Consider the following 19,077-nt stretch of genomic DNA (forward strand, 5'->3'; position numbering starts at 1 on the left):
GCTGCACCCGGTCCCCGACCCTCCAGCTCAGACCCCGGAGCGTCCCCCCGGCCCGGGGCGGTCACGGGCCCCCTCCCCCGAGAGACCCCCCCCCACGCGCGGTGCACGCTGGGACACCGAGGCATTGTCCTGCCCGGCTCCCGGCCGCGGCGCGCGCGGTGCATTGTGGGGGAGGAGCCTCGGTGCCCGGGCCCCCGGGCTCGGGAGGGAGCTCGGCAGGTACCGGAGGGGGCTCGGGGGGACCGGGCTCATTGCCCGGAGGGGGGCACAGGGGGCGTCGGGGCCGGGCCCGTTGCCTGGAATGGGGCACGGGGGGGCCGGGCCCATTGCCCGGAGAGGGGCACGGGGGGCGGGGCAGTTGCCCAGAGGGGGGCGGGCCCATTGCCCAGAGAGGGGCACAGGGGGGCGGGCCCAGTGCCCGGAGAGGGGCACAGGGGGGCCGGGCTCATTGCCCGGAGGGGGACGGGGCCCATTGCCCGGAGAGGGGACATCGGGAGGCCGGGCCCGTTGCCCGGAGGGGAGCATGGTGGGGGCTGGTCCCATTGCCCGGAGGGGGGCCGGGCCCACTGCCCAGAGGGGGGCATCGGGAGGCCAGGCCCGTTGCCCGGAGGGGAGCATGAGAGGGGGGCTGGGCCCATTGCCCAGAGGGGGGCATCGGGAGGCCAGGCCCGTTGCCAGGAGGGGGGGCACGGGGAGCATTGGGAGGCTGGGACCCGGCAGCAGGAGGGGGCCGGGCAGGGCAGGCTGGTTCTGGGTGGACGGGAGGCTGCTTTTCCCCACTGCCCAGCTGACGCTGGCTTGTGTCCCCTGTAGCAGTGGCAGTGGCTCCCCACGCCCACCCTCCGCCCGCAGGGCCATGGGGGACCTGGGCCTGGGCCAGGAGTTCCACACGTGGCATCAGTTCAGCAGCTTCTTCGATGACTGGTGCGAGAAGCACAAGGTGCTGTTCATCATCGCCAGCCTCAAGCCGCTGATCTCGCTGCGCCAGAACCCGCTGCACTACCAGCCCAGCCTGGCCGCCACCCTGCGCTTCCGCTTCGTCCGCCTCATCTGCAAGCACAGCGGCACCTACGTGGGCCAGAGCACCGTGCAACGCAACCGGCTGTGAGTGGGATGCCCTGGGGCTCGCTGCGGGGCGGTGCCCCTCCCCCCCAATAAGTCCACACTCTGCAGCATTTAAGTTCTGCTGGCAGATCTTTCCCCCGCTATCCTGACTCTGCTGTTACATGGTGCTCTGCTCTCCCCTGGGTGCAGCTGGGGGTCTGTTGTGTTCCCTCGGCTGTGGTGGTGGAGGGGCCCTGCCTGGGGGAGCTGCCATTAGCCTTGCCAGGGGATTGCTGGGCATTACTGGGTTGCATTTGGCCTGGCCAGGAGGCTTTCCAGGCTGGGCCATGCCCAGTGTTAAATGTGCCAGTGATGGGGCTCCCCTGCATGCCCTGGAGGTAGCAGTTTGCTGCCTGAGCACCTCTCCCTGGTTCTGTGCTCTGTGGCACCCGGCAGCACCGCCCTATGGGGCCACGGCCCCTCTCCATTTAGTCCCCCCAGGTCAAGGAATGGGTTGGGCACAAGGTGCCAAAGTGGGGGGCTTGCCGGAGTGACTTCCACTGCCCATATCACTGGCAGCGGCGGGTGATGTCTTTATCTGCTTCAGGCTCACCCCTTCTGCCAGACCCTAGAGGCTGTCCCCATCCCCTCCCACATGGCTGCCCCATGCTGACTGCTCCATTTCCCCTCCCCAGCAGCGAGAAGATCGACTGCCCGGCCTCCATCACGCTGCGACTGGGCCCCAAGAAGGACCGTCTGGTGGTGATTGAGGCCAGCCTGGAGCACAACCACAAGTTGTCAGAGGTGGAGTTTGCTCACTACTTCAAGCGTCACCAGCTGGAGGCCAGCATGGGGCTGCCCATCCGCATCACCAACAGCGTGTCCAAGCGGTTCCTGGCGCCCGACCTGATCTGGAACCTGGAGGACTACAGCAAGGCCAAGGACAAGGGCATGTGTGAGCTGCTGAGCCAGCTGGACGGCCTCTTCAAGAGTGACCCAGGCGCCAAGGTCAAGCTGGTTTTCCAAGAGGACGTGGCTGTGCTCAACAGCATCTTCTTGGCCACGTCGCACATGCGGGGCCTGGTGCAGCGCTTCCCCCGCTGCCTCTACATGGACAAGGCGGCCTGCGTCAACAGCGAGTTTGAGCTCTACTCGGTGCTCTGCCAGGACGGTAACGGGCGGGGCCGCGAGTGCGCCTACTGCGTGGCCCGCCGGGGCGTGCCCGATCTGGTCATCTTCATTGTGGCCTCCCTGGTGCAGAGCGCGCCTGACATCAAGCTGAAGGTGAAGTGCCTGACTGTGGGGGTGGGCATTACGGATGTGGACGCGGTGGAGGAGGTGCTGCCTTGTACCCGTGTGCAGATCTGCCGGCTGCAGGTGCTGGAGGCGCTGTACCGCAAGGCGCGCGAGCTGGCCGTGCCCAAGGAGGACAAGGTGCGCAACCTGCTGCACAACATGGCCAACGCCAGCTCGCCCCGCGTCTACAGCCAGTACCTGAGTGACCTGGAGGACGTGGCACCGCTGCCCTTCCTGCAGTACTACCTGGAGCACTGGCACCACAACAAGGGCATGTGGGCAGAGTGCTGGGCCTTCGAGCGCAACTGCGACTGCCCCTTCCTGGAGCACATGAGCTTCCACCAGCAGAAGCTGCGCTCGGCACTGAGCCCGCCTCTGGGGCTGGCGGCCTGCGTGCGGGGGCTGCTGGAGCTTCAGGTGCTGCGGGTGGAGATGGCAGCGCTCAATGAAGAGCGGGTGTCGGAGCTGTACCGCGCCGTGTGCCCGCCCGACAGCGCTGCGCTCATCGCCGAGGAACTCGGCCTGGCCAAGCACGCCAACTACCACGTCAAGGAGGTGCCCGAGGGCTTCCTGCTGGATGGCGGCATCTGCTCCTTCCTGGTGAGCCGCGACCTGGCCGCCTGCTCCTGTTCCATATATGTCTCAAGCCGCCGGCCCTGCCGCCACCTCTTCGCCACCCGCCTCTGGACTGGGCAGCCCCTCTACGACCCCAGCTTGCTGCATGCTGCATCGGGCGGTGAGGGGCAGGACACCTAGCGCCAGGGGCGCTGCCCAGACTGGCATCTCCTAGTGCTGGGGCATGGCATGGCCCCACTCGGCTGCCTCCTAGTGCTGGGGGTGCTGCACAGACTGGCACCTTCTAGCACAGGGGTGCTGTACCCCCTGCCAGGCACTAGAGGGGCCAGCCACTTCCTAGCCCCTGGATGCCACGTGGACCGACTGCAGAGCTGCTCCCACAGCGCCGCTCTGGGGGTGGAGAGGAGGAGGTGCCTGGGGGCAGAGGAGAGAACTGCCTGCCAACAGGTCCAGGGTACGGGACTGTGGGGGACGTGTGGGATGGGCAAGTCCCCACGGCACAAGGCTGGGGGTGCATGGCCTCAGGACAGTGAGAAGGGACATGGGGGTGCCTGAGAGGGTCAGGGAAGGGGGGGTGGGTCTGGTTGTGCAGGTGACTCTTTATAAACTTCCCGTGAATAAAATGCCTTTGGGAAAGCGCTGTCTGTGACACGGCCCAGCCAGGGGTGGGGTGGATGTGCCCTGCCCTGCCCTCAGAGCCCCGTCCCTGCCCAGCGAGTCCCAGGGAGACAGACTTCTGGGAGGGAGGGGTTCCCTCTGCAGGGGCAGTGCACCTCAGCTGGGATCGACAGTGACGCTGGCCAGCGTTGTGAAAGCTGTCGGGTTTGTTACTCAGCCGCACACAGCACAGGCTGTCCTTAGCTCAGAACAGAGAGCTGGAGGTTCAAGCAGAGCCCATTCGGGTCAGCCCCAGAGCTCAGCCAAGTATAGGGAACCCCATTGTTCCAGCTCTGTCTCTCCCCGTCTGACCACCTTGGTCCGTTCCCAGGGGAGAGTCCCGATTTCTTCCAGCAGCCAGCCCTTATCCCCCACCTCCCCAGTCTGTGCCCAGCTTCCCTGCAGAGAGCAGGGGAATCCGTCCCCCTCTGGGGTGTTGGGTGCTAGGTGTCCATGTCCTGGGCACTGGGTTTGCCACTGTCTGCACGGGCGATTGGCCTTTCAGTGACCCATCCCAGCTCAGAGAGCTGGGTGCCATCCTACCTATGTCTCTTAGGGCATGTCTGCACTGCAGTTGGACACCCATGGCTGGCCTGTGCCAGCTGACTCCGGCTACCTGCCTGTTCAATTGCAGTGTAGGCTTCTGGGCTCGGGTGAGCTCTGAGCCCCTCCCACCCTGCAGGGTCACAGAGCCTGTTTGCCAGCCTGAGCCCGGAAGCCTGCGCTGCAGTTCAACAGCTGAGTCAGCTGGCAGGGGCCAGCCGTGGGTGTCTAGTGTGGACATACCCTTAGCAGGCCCTGAGAGCAAACAATCCCCACCATAATAATGTGACAGAGAGGGGAAACTGAGGCCCACATTGGGGTCAAATATTACAGGACATTCCCACTTCGTCCCAGGGACCTCACCATGGCCCCCTGTCCAGCGAGAGGCCAGCCCCTCATTCAGCCAGTGATGCCAGCGGGGACAGCCTGGTAGCCCCTCAGCGTACCCCATGGATGAGCTCTGAACTCTCGTCATCGCAGCACAGACCCAGGCTTTGCTGTGGTCCCAGAATGCCCTGGGGCCTGCAGAGGGAGCAGAAGCAAGGAGTGGGAGCCCTCAGCCAAGTGCTGCACTGGCCTTGCGGGGGACCCTGAGAATATCAGTTCCTCTGCCTGAGGGAGGAGCTGGGCCCCAGTCAAGCAGGGAGGGCAGCAGGGGCGACCTTCCACCCCCATCCTGGATGCCAGCCCCATCTGCACCCAGGCAAGGGCAGGTGGGTTCTGGTCACAATATTGGCCCACTTCCCTCGAGTACAGCCCTTGAGGGTGGTGGTACCCAAGGGGAGAGCCCCTGCCCACGGGGCCTGCTCTGTGTGTGGCCAGGGAGGGGAACGGGAGGAGCCCCATTTGCCAGAGGGGGAGTGGGATGGGAGCAGGAAGTACCACTCAATCGTGACCCAAGCCCAACTGTCCCAGTGCCCCCTACCCCACTAGATAATCACTCCCATTCCACAGCCAGGAACAGAACCCAGGAGTCCTGACTTCCATCCCCCTGGCTATAACTGACAGCAATGAGCGCAAAGTGATTGTGCTGTAGGGACAATTAATAAAGGGGGACTAGTCACCCCTGGGGGGTGTCCTGCTGGGCTCTGTTCTCGGCGCGTGGCTGGGCAGTGGCTGTATTGATGAGCTGGAAGGAAACATAGGCCCACTGCTGGTGAAGCATACAGGTGAGACAGTGCGGAAGTGGTGAGTAATGCCGGGGGGACACAGCACTGCAGAGCGAGCTGCATCGTTGGTACAGTGCGTACATCCAAACAGCATGCACCTCAGCATGGCTGGGGCAAGGGTACATCTCTAGGAACCAAGAGGAGGGGTCGTGTGCCAGATGTGGGGCCTGTGTCCTGGAGAGCAGGGACACGGGAAAGAACGGCAGGGTCCCATTGGAATTGAACTGCCCAAAGCTCCCAGCGTGGGGCTGTGGCTAAGAGGGTGAGTGCGTGGCTGGGCTGGATCAGCAGCGGGAGGGGATCATGTTAGTGAGACTGGTACTGGGTACTGTGTATATTCATAGTTTCATGCAGTTTAAGGCCAGATGGGCTCATCTGCTCTGATCTGCATGGCCCAGGTGTTACACTGCACGCAGACACCCCTCGACTGAGCCCAGGGACTTCAGTCAGATGAAAGCATTTCAGTCCTCAAGGCACTGATTTCTGTGTCAGGCAGAGAGGCGAGACCGAGGGCGATGGCAGGGAATTGATCAGGTGAGATCTGCCCAACTCTATCCCACCAGGTAACCCCTACCTTAGGCTGTAGAGGAGGGTGAAACCCCCAAAGTCCCTGCCAGTCTGATCTGGCAGGAAATTCCCAGTGGATCCCAAACCAGGTGACCCACATATGAGAGTGAGATAGCAGCCAGGCAGCTAGACAGGATGTCCTCACTGCAAACAGGACAGGGACAAGTGGGACGGGGTTGGAGACGAGCTACAAGAAGGGGGGTCTGGGAACCTGCCGAGCAGGTAGAGGCTGAAGGATCTCAGTGGACTCAAGTGTCTCCGCGTCTCTGGGTACCTGCCCAGGGAGGAGATTTCAGAGAGCAGGGGTCTCTGTGCTCCCCCAGCAAAGGCAGAGCCTGGCTGGAGCTGACGCTGGATAATCCCTGGACTAGAAATAGGAGGTCATTGTTTACCAGGGAGGGGAACTGAAAGAACAACTGGCCTGGAATGTGGGATTCTGCATCCCTGGCAGTCAGTACATCAGGACCACATGTATTTGCTGTAGCCCGGTCAGAGGTCTAGGCAGAGCTCACTGGTTGGGTTTGCCCAACCTGGGTGATGCAGAAACCAGGCTGGGCCCCTTCGGGCCTATTAACTAAAGACACTCACAGGCTGTGTCTAACACCGCAGACTTTGGTCCATGCATGTTACACAAGGCGTACAACTGCTAAAGTTTGTGTATTGCTCGGGCGCGTGCGTACTCGGCTGCTTGTGTCACTGCACAGTGTGGTGCACCACGGGCAGGTATATCATTGTCCAGCACGATGCCTATTGGGAAATTTTCACAATGTATTGTGGGACTGGTGCAACTTGCCCAGGGATCTGGGAACTAGGTGGTCAAGCTCTCAGCTTGCAACTTTCTCCATCCCATAATGCCATCCATATCCCATCATTTTTTTGTCTTTTTTTTTTAAATCCCCAAACCCTTTTGTCACTCTTCTGTCTCTGCCATCCATGAGAGAAGCACGGAGCCTGCAGCACTCTGCACTGTTCTCATGAACACTGCAAACCCAGGAGGTGCAGTTCTGTATGTGCAGACCTGCAGGAAGAACCGCAACAATGGGGGACATGAGATTTCTTCGAGGACACTGCTGAGGGACCGCGGCAAACAGTTCAGGATTGTCTGTGGCATTCACACTGGAGCACTGCTTCCAGGCCCAAGAAATGAGCACTGGCTGGTGGCATCACATCGTAATGCAGGTTGGGACAATGAGCAGAGGCTGCAGAACTTTCAGAAGTGAAAGGCCACGGTCCTGGGTCTATGTGCTGAGCTTGCCCCAGCCCTCCAGTGCAGGGACTCCAGAATGAGCGCTGCACTGACAATGGAGAAGTGTGTGGAGATCACACTCTGGACGCTTGCAATGCAGGATTGCTCTCGGTCAGTATGAATCATTCTGGAGTTGGAAAATCCACCGTGGGAATGTGATGGGCCTCAGGGTCCTGCCACACCCATCCCAGAAAAGGAGCAGTAGAGGAGTCCTCCAAGCAAGGTTCTGCAGAAAAGGACCTAGAGGTTACGGTGGACGAAAAGCTGAATATGAGTCAACAGTGTGCCCTTGTTGCCAAGAAGGCTAATGGCATTTTGGGTTGTATAAGTAGGGGCATTTCCAGCAGATCGAGGGATGTGATCATTCCCCTCTACTCAGCACTGGTGAGGCCTCATTTGGAGTACTGTGTCCAGTTTTGGGCCCCACACTACAAGAAGGATGTGGATAAATTGGAGAGAGTCCAGCGGAGGGCAACAAAAATGATTAGGGGGCTGGAGCATATGACTTATGAGGAGAGGCTGAGGGAAGTGGGATTGTTTAGTCTGCAGAAGAGAAGAATGAGGGGGGATTTGATAGCTGCTTTCAACTACCTGAAAGGGGGTTCCAAAGAGGATGGATCTAGACTGTTCTCAGTGGTAGAAGATGACAGAACAAGGAGTAATGGTCTCAAGTTGCAGAGGGGGAGGTTTAGGTTGGATATTAGGAAAAACTTTTTCACTAGTAGGGTGGTGAAGAACTGGAATGGGTTACCTAGGGAGGTAGTGGAATCTCCTTCCTTAGAGGTTTTTAAGGTCAGGCTTGACAAAGCCCTGGCTGGGATGATTTAGTTGGGTTTGGTCCTGCTTTGAGCAGGGGGTTGGACTAGATGACCTCCTGAGGTTCCTTCCAACCCTGAGATTCTATGATTCAAGGTACCGGTTTAAAGACTGCAGACGCATCCACCCAGGAAAGGAGGTGAGTGCCACGCCATTACATGGGCCATTGTCATGCAGTGTGTAGGGCTGTTACTTGTCTCCTGTGTAAGACTGTGGCTGTCAGCACTGTGCAGGACACACCGGATGGATTTACAGCAATGGGGTTCCCAAACTGCGGTGGGGCGATAAACAACATGCACATCCCTGTTTTGGCACCAGCCTGCCTCGTCACGGAGGACATCAACTGAAAGGGCTTTTTCAGGATCGTGCAAGTGTTGGGTGGATCACCAGGGATGCTCCACTGACATCAGTGTAGGCTGGTCAGGGATGCTGCATGACACGTATGTCTTTAAGAACACAGGACTGTGCAGAAAGCTGCGAGCAGGGACTTTCTTTCCTGGCTGGCAGATTACCGTTGGCGATCTTGAAATGCCAGTAGTGATTCTGGGGGACCAGCCTGTGGGAGAGAGAGAGCCTGAAGTCCTGGGCCTGAGGCAGAGGCTGAGAGTCAAAGTTAGGCCCTGTGTTAAAGTAGCTGTTTACAAGTTTACTGTATGACCTTTGCAAAAATATTGCTGGCGTTGCTAAAATACAGGCCCCCCGGAGAAGTGACAGATACAGGGTATGTGTGAAAACACACTCCAGACGATTAGTCCAGGGCCATCCTGAGCTAACACCAGACAAGATGTTTTGCCCCAGGCATCTGGAGCATGATACAAGGGGAGGTAGCAAGCAGATGTCATGAACCAGGGAGAGTTGTTTGTCTCAGTCTATAAATGTTGGGGTGCCTCGCTTTCAGGGCCGGCTTTAGGACAATTTACCTGATTCTCCTGAATTGGGCCCCGTGCCCCTAAGAGGGCCCCGCAGCGTCCCTAAGGACCCTCCACCGACATGCCGCCGAAGGCACCAGCAGCCAGTTGAGCTGCCGCCGAAGTCCCGCTGCTGTCTTCGGTGGCAGCTCTTTCGAATCAGGCCCCACAGTGCCTAAAGCCGGCCCTGCTCACTTTATCTCTTTGTGCGGCCTAGGGGACAGCAGAAATTCCTGCGACTGACTGACTTGCTCCTTGCCACAGGGAACTCGTGTTAGCACACCTGTAGCTCCTGTGGGGCACTAGGATTGTGGGAGGACACTAAATCCAGCCGAGTGCCTTTGTCATAGAGCAGTGCCGGTAATCGTTCTTGAATAACACTGAGGTCTGTGGAATTAGCAAGGGGCAGTTTATGCTTGCATTGAGAACACTGGCTTTTTTTAAGGCAAAGACATGGAACAGCTGTAACAACTCAAAGCAGCCCTGGACTGTGTCACCACAGCAACACTTCAGCCTTCTGCATTTGACAACACAGACTAGCCCTGGCTCATGAAGCTGTACAACGGCCACATCGACAGCACCAAGGAAGGGTTCAACTTCTTCCGGCTCAGCAGTTGCAGAATGACAGCTGAATGTGCTTTTGGTATGCAGACAGGGCACTGGCATTGTTTACTCGGAAGGTTGGATCTCTGTGCAAAAAATATCCCCACGGGTTACAGCTGCCTGCTGTGTCCTGTGAGGTAAAGTGGGGAAGCTTGAACAGCCAGATGCAAGGGCCAGTACAAGAGCCCAGCGTGGAGCTGTGCTGTTGGGGGAGGCTTTGAAATAGCACTGTAACGATCGGCCACAGCAATGTTCTGTGTGGAGCGTTCTCAGGCCTGGCACTTTGAGTTTTGCTAGGACCTGCATAGTGCTTGCTGGATATATAGCTAGGTGCCTTCCTGGAGCTGTGAACTCATAGAATATCAGGGTTGGAAGGGACCTCAGGAGGTCATCTAGTCCAACCCCCTGCTCAAAGCAGGACCAATCCCCAGACAGTTTTTTTTTACCCCCGTTCCCTAAATGGCCCCCTCAAAGATTGAGCTCACAACCCTGGGTTTAGCAGGCCAATGCTCAAACCACTGAGCTATCCCTCCCCACCTCGCCAGTGCTTGCTGCGTGTGCCCAAGTCCTGCTTGCTTTGAGGGCCGCTCTGCATTCTGCAATACGTGTCATGAACTAATAAAGATAACTTGATTCTCCAAAATTAGAACTTTATTGAGTGGGTAAAAAGCAGTGCAGAAAATCAATGGGCAAAGAAACCCGCAGGCCATGTTATACCCATTTTTAACATAATTTAATGGGGGTGAAAATGTAAAATTATAAAGGAAGTAAACATTGCTGTCCATTTGTGTGCTGCCCGTTGTGGGTCCACATACAGCAGCTGGGGCTCTCACAGGTTAGCAGTTGTAAAGCTGTGGTTTTCCTCCCTGTCCCCTGGCATGGAGTAGTAAGGGTAAGGATGTGGCCTGTGGTGCCCCATGGTATGGTGAGGGGTGTAGGGAGCAGTGACTATGGAGGTCTCTTTCCAAGGACTGCAAAGGGTGGAGAGTCTGTGATTGTTGGACCTGTAGGTCCGCCAGGATCTGCAGTGTTTGGTTTGCTACCTACCTTGTTTTGCTGGCACTCCTGGGCCCTTTTTCTGTCTGCTCTTTCCTTTTCCAGGCTGTCTGCCAAGTGGCCATCCAGGGCCTTTGTTCACAGTCCAAGACAGCAGTGGCTGCAGGGTCTCAGTGAATGTGTCCTTGCTAGTCCTCTTCTTCCTCTGCCTCAAGGATGCAATGGCAGCAGCTGTGATGAAAACACTCACTGTACCCCTGGATTTACAGTCACAAGGGAACTATACATTTCCAACCTCCCTTCTCTTACTCCCATAAACCCTTTTAACAAGACATGCCTATTGACACTTCAACTTTGGAGTGCCTTGGCACAGGACCACTCTCCAGCCCCAGCCTGGTGAGTATGAGGGGAGAGGGGAGGATTTTCTCTGGCAGATGATGTAAAATTTTGGTCCCTATTCCACAGGTATGAGTACAGGGCAATGGCACTGAATATTGGCACTGTTTTCCACAGGCGGTGGTGAGTTTAGCTGATCTCTCACTCCTGAGGGTCACAAAGCACAGAGATCTCAGCTGCTACTGGTGTCCTGAAGCCGCCCAGGCCCATATACCAACAGCCTGTGTACTGCGATGGTGCCAGTCGAACGTATTGCAGAGTGGCATGGGATAGTGTCCTACCGTGGGGGAAAAAATAAGGCAGCCCTCTCTAGAAACCTTTGGGAGAGGATTGCAGAGAATCTGCATGAACCTTTCTTGGAGATCTCCCAGGAGGATCCAAGGGACATAAAGTGTTCCTCATGCCCCCGCCTACAACCCAACAGGAGAATGAAAAGCAGATGCCAGCCCTACCTCTGTCTGTTGCACCACTACCTCTTCTTGTAAGAGTCAAACAAGGAAACATCAATACATGTATCTGGTTAACCTGGGGAAGGGCCGGCCACCATCTTTAAATTTAAATACTGTAAGGGAAAATGCATGCACATGCTTCCCTGCGTTCCCTTCCCCTCCCCTCATCCGTGCTTGACTGGCTAGACTGTGGTCCTGGCTTGCAGCTTGGCTGGAGTCCTCCACTGCGTCTCCCCCTCCGCCTCGCTCTTCACTGTAGAGGTCTCTGTCTCGGGCTCCTCCAAAGTAACCCCAGCATGCTGGTGGGGTCTCCACCATGGTTCCCTACAGAAGTGGCAGGTGGCAGCACCAGATTGACTGTTGGCCTCCCTGGTCTTGTAGTATCCCTGGTGAAATTCCCTTGCTTTCATGTTGCACTGCTGCTGACCCCTGTCATACCCCTGTGCAATCTGTGTGTAGATGTCCACGTTTCTACAGCTGGTCCATAGCTGTGTATGCACAGTCTCTTCTCCCCGCAGGCCCAAGAGATCCACTATCTCCTGTCTGCTCCAGGCAGGAGTGTGGAGCTGGTGTAATTCACCTCTGGCATGGTTCATTTGCAGCTGCATGTAACAATGGTGAGCTGAGTGTGCTTGCCATGCTGAACTATCAGGAAAAGGCATTTCAAAACCGGGGGTGGGGGGATGGCTTCCGGTCTCTGTGAGCCCATGTCCTGGGCAGTGGAGTTCACAGTTGTGAGCAGGGCAGTCACTTTCACAGGGAATTGGACATGGTGGGACAGCTGCTGGAGGACTGTTGGGTTCAACATGTGTCATGTAGTGTGTATGTTCGCACTGCATCAGCCTCAGCAGGTCTGCTCCACGCTGTTCGGGGACGTGGGTTGGCTGCTCACTGTATTGGGGCACACAGGCTGGCGGGGGACACATTGGTCTGTAGACGCATGCACAAATGGGTTGATGTAAGGCATCTTCTATCAACCTAACTTCGTAGTGTAGACCATGCCTCAGAGGGCACACGCACTTCCTCACTCCACCCAGCATTGCATAGCTACGGAGTGCCATCCGTCCAGCCTCAGTGCCCGTATTCCCCAGATGAGAGGTTACAAGCCAGCTGATCTCCACCCACAGGTTTTATGCTAGTCTCTAAATCCCAACTGTCTTTGGGCCTTTCCCATGGGCCCCTGGCACTGTGCGCTGCATTCCCAGCATGGCTATACACTTGCTGTGTTGTCACACCTTACAGCAGTGCCAAGATGGGGACTATATAGAGCTCCTGGTGTGAGCCCTGCAGCTGGACTGGAGGAACTAGCTTTCTACCCACTAGCCCTGCTCTCCCCACAGCACTGGGCCAGGGTCACCATTTATCAGCCATAGATGCTATGTCTGCTCTGTGCAGAGATGGCAGTGCCAGCCAGGACACACACCATTACCCCTGTGTGGTGCTGCATCCACACTAGGACTGGCCTCTCTTTACCAGACACGGAGGGTAAAAGCTCTGCAGACTGTGGGCAGAGGCTTCCAACTCCCTAGAGACCCTTCTGCAGCCTTCCTCACCCTGTCACTGCTCCCTAGAGTGTGAGGGGGCTGCAGTGCATTGTGGGAGCCGGAGAAACTGGATGACAGCTGCAATACATTTTAGGGACTTGCGGGGGGGGGGGCGTGAGGGCTGTAGCAGTGCATTGTGGGAACGGGCTGGATGACAGCATGCAGTGTATCCTGGAGACTGGCTGGGTGAGGGCTGCAGAACATTGTGGGGCGGATTGAGGTTGCAGTGCATTGTGGGAACTGGGGGCTGGGTGAGGGCTGCAGTGCATTGTGGGGAGGATTGAGGTTGCAGTGCATTGTGGGAAGCGGGGGCTGGGTGAGGGCTGCAGTGCATTGTGGGGAGGGTTGAGGCTGCAGTGCATTGTGGGAACTGGGGCTGGGTGTGGGCTGCAGAGCATTGTGGGGAGGGTTGAGGCTGCAGTGCATTCTGGGAACCGGGGCAGGGTGAGGGCTGCAGTGCATTGTGGGGAGGCTTAGGGGGCTGGGTCGGTAGTGCAGTGGGGGGACCGTTGGGGGGAGGTGAGGGCTGCGGTGCATTGTGGGAAGCGGGGGCTGGGTGCTCTGGTCCCTGCTATTGCTGCTTGTGGAGCATCCTGGTGCTGCCGGGCTGGTGAGCTGGGCGGGACCCGCCGCGGGCTGCAGCTCGGGGCTGGCCGGGGCGGGGGTTGACCTGCGCGCGGGGCTGGTGCTCAGGACAGAGGCTGATGCTCGGGGCGGTCGGTGGGTCGCTCCTGGTCCGGTCCCGGCTCCGTGCAGGGCTCGGGGTTGCAGGGCTGGGCAGAGGCACTGGGGCTGGGCGAGCAGCTGGGGTAGTGCAGCACAAGGGATGTGTGTGTGACAGGGTGTGTGCGAGAGCTGGCTGAGGAGCTCGCTGGACCCTTCAGGTTGGTTTTTAATACGTCCTGGAGACTGGGCAAGTTCAGAAGGCTGGAAGAAAGCTAACATTGTGCCAGTATTTAACCTGGGTAGTTATAGGCTGTCAGCCGGACATCAATTCCAGGCAAGATAATGGAGCGGCTGATACAGGACTCAATAAAGAAGGGTACTATAATTAATGACAATCAACATGAAACATTATCTTGATTTTTTTGGATGAGATTACAAGTTTGGTTGATGTAGGTAATAAAGTTGATGTAATAGACTTAGATTTCTGTAGAGGGTTTGACTTGGTACCACATGACATTTTGATTAAAAAACTAGAACAATATCAAATTAACATAGTCCACGTTGAATGGATTAAAAACTGGTTGATAGGTCTCAAAGTGTACTTGTAAACGGGGAATGGTCATGTGTTGGGTGTGATTCCAGTGGGTGCTGCATGACCACTTCTTGGCCCTATGCTGTTTAACATTTTTATCAATGACCTAGAACAGGGGGTCACGAAGTTATTACATGGGGGGGAGGGGTTGTGAGCTGTCAACCTCCACCTCAAATCCTGCTTTGCCTCCAGCATTTATAATGGTGTTAAATATATATTAAAAAATTCAATTTATAAGGGAGTTGCACTCAGAGATTTGCTTTGTGAAAGGGGTCACCAGTAAAAAAGTTTGAGAGCCACTGACCTAGAAGAAAACATAAAATATCACTCATAAAGTTTGCAGATGTTACAAAAATTGGGGGAGTGGCAAATAATGAAGAGGACAGGTCACTGATACAGAATGATCTGGTTCGCTTGGTAAACTGGGCACAAGCAAACGATGTGTGTTTTAATACAGCTAAATGTAAATGTATACAGCTAGGGACAAAGAATGCAGCTCATATTTACATGGTGAACTCTCTCCTGGGAAGCAGTGACTCTGAAAAAGATTTAGGGATCATAGTGGATAGTCAGGTGAATATGAGCTCCCAGTGTGACACTGTGGCTGAAAAAGCTAGTGCAGTCCTGGGATGCATAAATGGGAGTCTTGAGTCAGAGTAGAGAGTATTTTACATCTATATTTGGCTCTGGTGTCCAGTTCTGGTGTCCACCATTTAAGAAGGATATTGATCAGTTGTGGAGGGTTCAGAGAAAAGCCACACGGATGATTAAAAGATTGGAAAACCTGCCTTATAATGAGAGACACAGGGAGCGCAAACTATTTAGTTTAACAAAGAGAAGGTTAAGGGGGGATGATCACAGACTAAAGTATCTAGATGGGGAACAAATAGCTAATAATGGACTCTTCAGTCTAGCAGAGGAAGGTCTAACACGATCCAATGGGTGGAAATTGAAGCTAGACAAATTCAGACTGGAAATAAGGTGTAAATTTTAACTGAGGTTAATGAACCATCGGAAGAATTTACCAAGGGTCCTGGTGGATTCTCCATCACTGGCCATTTTTTTACTTGAGTGGATGTTTTTGGAAAAGATCTGGCCTAGGAATTATTTTGGGGCAGGTCTTTGGCCTGTGTTATAGAGGAGGTCAGATTAGATGAACACAATGGTCTCTTCTGGATTTGGAATCTATGGTGTGGGGGAGGGACCGTGTGTGCGACACAGAGGGGTATGATATGGGAAGTTGTGACACACTAATAGGGCTGTGTGTGATACAGGGTGTGTGTGACATGGGGGTGTGACTAAAAGGGGGCTGAATTTGTGTGACAGGAGCTTACAATTGGGACCCCATGTATGACTCAGGGTGTCTGACAAGGTGTGTGACACAGTGGCGGCTGTGGCTGTGAAACATGGGGGGTGTATGACATGGGAGTGTGACACACAATGGGGCAGTGTGATTGTGACATGGGGGGATGGGAAGTTCACCACGACGTGCAGTGGCTGTAGGGTACCTGAGAGCACTGTACCGTAGAAACTTCACACAAGCGGCGAAATGGCGGCTCCGGCCGGTACAGCCTATGAAACTGCCAGAGCTGCTAGTCTCTCTGTGGAATCTCATGGGGTGGGATTAGTTTCAGAAAACCTGAGACGCCATCAGCACAGAGCTCAGCCTATGGAAACAATGACAAGTGTCACCTGCCCTCCTGTATAACACAGCCCGAGAGTTCAGCCAGTCACCCTCCTCTGCCGGGCCCAATAACTTGTATCTGACTAACGCAGCTTCCAGAAGAGCATTCAGCCTGGACCTAAATCCAGCGAGCGATGGGGAAGCCACCCTCATCTGCCTTATTTCTGATTGGAATTGGTCTGGCTTTAGCTTCCCACCAGTCACTCTTGTTCTGTCTTTTCTCTGCTACAGTAAAGGGCCCTTCAGCACCTGGGATTGTCTCTCTGGGACGTGTAACCAAGTCGTCTTTCAACCTTCTTCTTGAGCAGCTAAACAGCCTGGGCTGTTTCTGTACCTCCCTGGCAGGCATTTTCTCCAGCCCACGAATCATTTTTGGGGTGGGTTTTTTTGGCTTTTCTCTGCACCCTCAACAATTATTCAACATCCTTTATAAACGTGGACACCAGAACAGCATGCAGGAGTCCAGGACCTGCCCCACCAATGCCATACCCAGAGGGAAAACTGCCTCCTACCTCCCTATCCAGCCAAAGGTCACTTTAGCCCTTCTTGCCACAGCATTGCCTTAGGAGTTCCTGTTGAGGTGTTTGTCCCCTATGCCCTAAATCCCTTTTCGCGTCCCTGCTTTCTAGGGTCCAAACCCTGTGTGGTCAGTGTGACCTGCATCCCTTGTTCCTAGAGGTATGACCTTGCATCAGGCTGCATTGAACACACACTGTTTGAATGGGCCCAGCTGACCAAGCTGTGCAGCTCGCCCAGTCTGGCTGCCCTGGCCTCGTCGCTAATTACCGCTCGGCTGGTCTGTGGGTCAGCCGTGAATGCTCTTCTCAGCTGGGAGTTTGTATTTCTTGCCTGATCGCTGATGAAAATGAAGACTAGTGTCAGGCTGAGAGCTGGTCCCTGCAGAGCCCACTCGACGGGGGGCCCACGGATGACTGCGCTCGGAGAGCTGTTACGTAGCCAGCTGTCAATCTGCTGAATGTGTGTGTGTTTGTGTGTGTGTGAGACACAGACAATAGGCATGTGTGAGAACAGGCTGCTGGTGTGGGGTGCCCCACTGGCTGAGGGGTTTGTAAAGCTGCATGGGAACATGATCCATACACAGTAGGGGTTCGATACATACCCCAGCTCCCTCCTGCCCCTCTCTTCCTCAGTGTCACACCAGAGCTGCCCTGAGGCTGAGGGATATGGATACTGGGGAGTCACAGCAGTTACTTGGGGGCAGCGCTGGTTGGGCTGAACAGCAGGGGCACATGCCCAGAGGACGTGGGCTGCGGGGCTGAGTCTGTGCAGCTGTGAGCCCTTTCCTGGTGCCCCTCTGCTCCGTCCCTGGTCAAGAGGCTGTCTGAGGGGTGCCTGTCATGCTGTGGGTCTCCAGCACTGAGCTCTGTCCCCTGCCCGTCCTGGTGCTGACCCCAGCTGTCCCCAGCAGGCCCAGGCTCCCCGCGGGATGGAGGAGGACGAGCTGCAGGAGAAGGAGTTCTTCTCGTGGGAGGAGTTCAGCGCCTTCTTCGACGCCTGGTGCGAGCGCAGGAAGGTCCTGTTCTTCGTCAAGAATTCGGTGCCGCTCAGCAAGTGCAAGTGGGCAACGGCGCCCCCACGGCCTGATGTGGTGGAGGCCCTCAAGTACAGCTCTGTGCGCCTGGTCTGCAAGGACTTCCGGGGCTCCAGCAAGCCCGACCAGGGGTGAGGACCCACTGTGGGCGGAGCATGGGGGGTGGGCAGTTCGGTGGAGGGGCAGAACACGCAGAAGGGCTGGGGGAGGCACAGGGACACAGCCATGCAGGACGGTTCAGCGCCAAACTGGGCATGTACCATGTCCCCCGTGGGACTCCTGTGCATCGTGGTGTCCACCAGAGCCCACCTGCAAAGCAGGGTCTAACTGGGCCAGGGCTTGGAGCCCATATCCTTGCTGTGTGGGTCTCAGGAGGGGGCACTCTCCCCAGCAGTTAGTGCTGGTCCCAATGCCCAGGGCAGCACTAGGGGGCCTGTGCTGAAAGGAGCTGAGTGGCTGACCAGATGTAAAATTGGAGTCTTCCTCGCTCGTAGTTCAAACGATTGCATGGAGAGTTCCCTTAAGAGCTGGGGTGAGAACCTGTTGAAATTCTAAGATGGCTAGTCTGTCTCCCAACAACCCCCATTTCTGTTCTCTGTATGACTCCCCTTCTTGATCTCAACTGTTGGGCATTGGTTCAGTGTGACTCATGTCCCACCCCAGAGGCAGCTGCATCACAATACCAGGCAAGGAATCCTGTATAAAGAGCCTCCACACAGGGCCGCCCAGAGGATTCCGGGGACCTGGGGTCTTCGGCGGCGGTATTTCGGCGGCGGGGGGTCCTTCTGCTCCGGGACCCGCCGCCGAAGTGCCCTGAAGACCCATGGCAGGGGCCTCCCGCTGCCGAATTACCGCCAAAGCGGGACCCGCCGCCGAAGTGCAGCTGGGTCTTTGGCGGTAATTCGGCCGCGGGTCCCGGAACGGAAGGGCCCCCGACACCGAATTACCGCCAAAGACCCGGCTGCACTTCGGAGGCGGGTCCCGCTTCGGCGGTAAGGACCCCCTGCCGGCGAAGACCGGGAGCGGAAGAAGTTCCAAGGGCCCGGGCCCCGTGAGAGTTTTCCGGGGCCCCTGGAGTGAGTGAAGGACCCTGCTCCAGGGGCCCTGAAAAACTCTCATGGGGGCCCCTGTGGGGTCCGGGGCCTGGGGCAAATTGCCCCACTTGTCCCCCCCCTCTGGGCGGCCCTGCCTCCGCACTCCAGGCACGGGATCCCTCTCTAGCCTTCTCCTATGTCCCATTGGGGCTGAGAGGTGTGTGGCTGAAGGGGCAGATGAGTGGCTGTTGTCAGTGCATGTTACCCTAGGCAGGAGCGCGGTCTGATGTGGGTGAAGCTGCGATGGGGCAAAGCTTATGTCCCTTGGCACTGCCAGACTGGCTCAGCCCCAGGCTGCCTAGTTCCATATCCGAGGGTGGCAGCACCCGCTGCTGCCACGGGAGCTGCCCGAATCCCTGCAGAGGGGAGTGCTGGCATAGCCTGCCCCAGGGAACTCCCCCCGGCTCCTGTCAATCTGTGGTTGGCTGGGAGGTGGGTTATCTCCCTGCCCCGTTGCAGGGGGCTTTAATCCTGAATCTAATAATTAATAACAGTCCCCAGCTCTTAGCTAGTCCTTTCCCTCACAGAGCTCACAGCCCTTTACCCACTGTACAGAGGGGAAACTGAGGCACAGAGAAGGGACAGGACTTGCCCAAGGGCACACACCGGGCAGAGCTGGGAATGGAGCCCAGCTTTTCTGTGTCCCAGTGCAGGGCTCTATCCATTAGGCCACACTGCC

The 19,077-nt window shown here is 56.7% G+C and overlaps 1 protein-coding gene across 1 annotated transcript in view; it reads left to right on the forward strand.

The window, feature by feature from the left end:
* ZSWIM9 (zinc finger SWIM-type containing 9) overlaps nt 1-19,077 on the forward strand; it is a 23,871-nt gene continuing 4,794 nt past the window's right edge. The window contains exons 1-6 of the mRNA XM_044989205.1: nt 1-219; nt 814-1,104; nt 1,740-3,095; nt 5,230-5,285; nt 13,335-13,420; nt 17,182-17,435. Of these exons, the coding sequence (XP_044845140.1) occupies nt 857-1,104; nt 1,740-3,095; nt 5,230-5,285; nt 13,335-13,420; nt 17,182-17,435 (2,000 nt within the window). The 5' untranslated portion in view covers nt 1-219; nt 814-856. The remainder of the gene's footprint in view (nt 220-813; nt 1,105-1,739; nt 3,096-5,229; nt 5,286-13,334; nt 13,421-17,181; nt 17,436-19,077) is intronic.

This window comes from Mauremys mutica, chromosome 15 (genome assembly GCF_020497125.1).
Source record: "Mauremys mutica isolate MM-2020 ecotype Southern chromosome 15, ASM2049712v1, whole genome shotgun sequence".
NCBI classification, from domain to species: Eukaryota; Metazoa; Chordata; order Testudines; family Geoemydidae; genus Mauremys; species Mauremys mutica.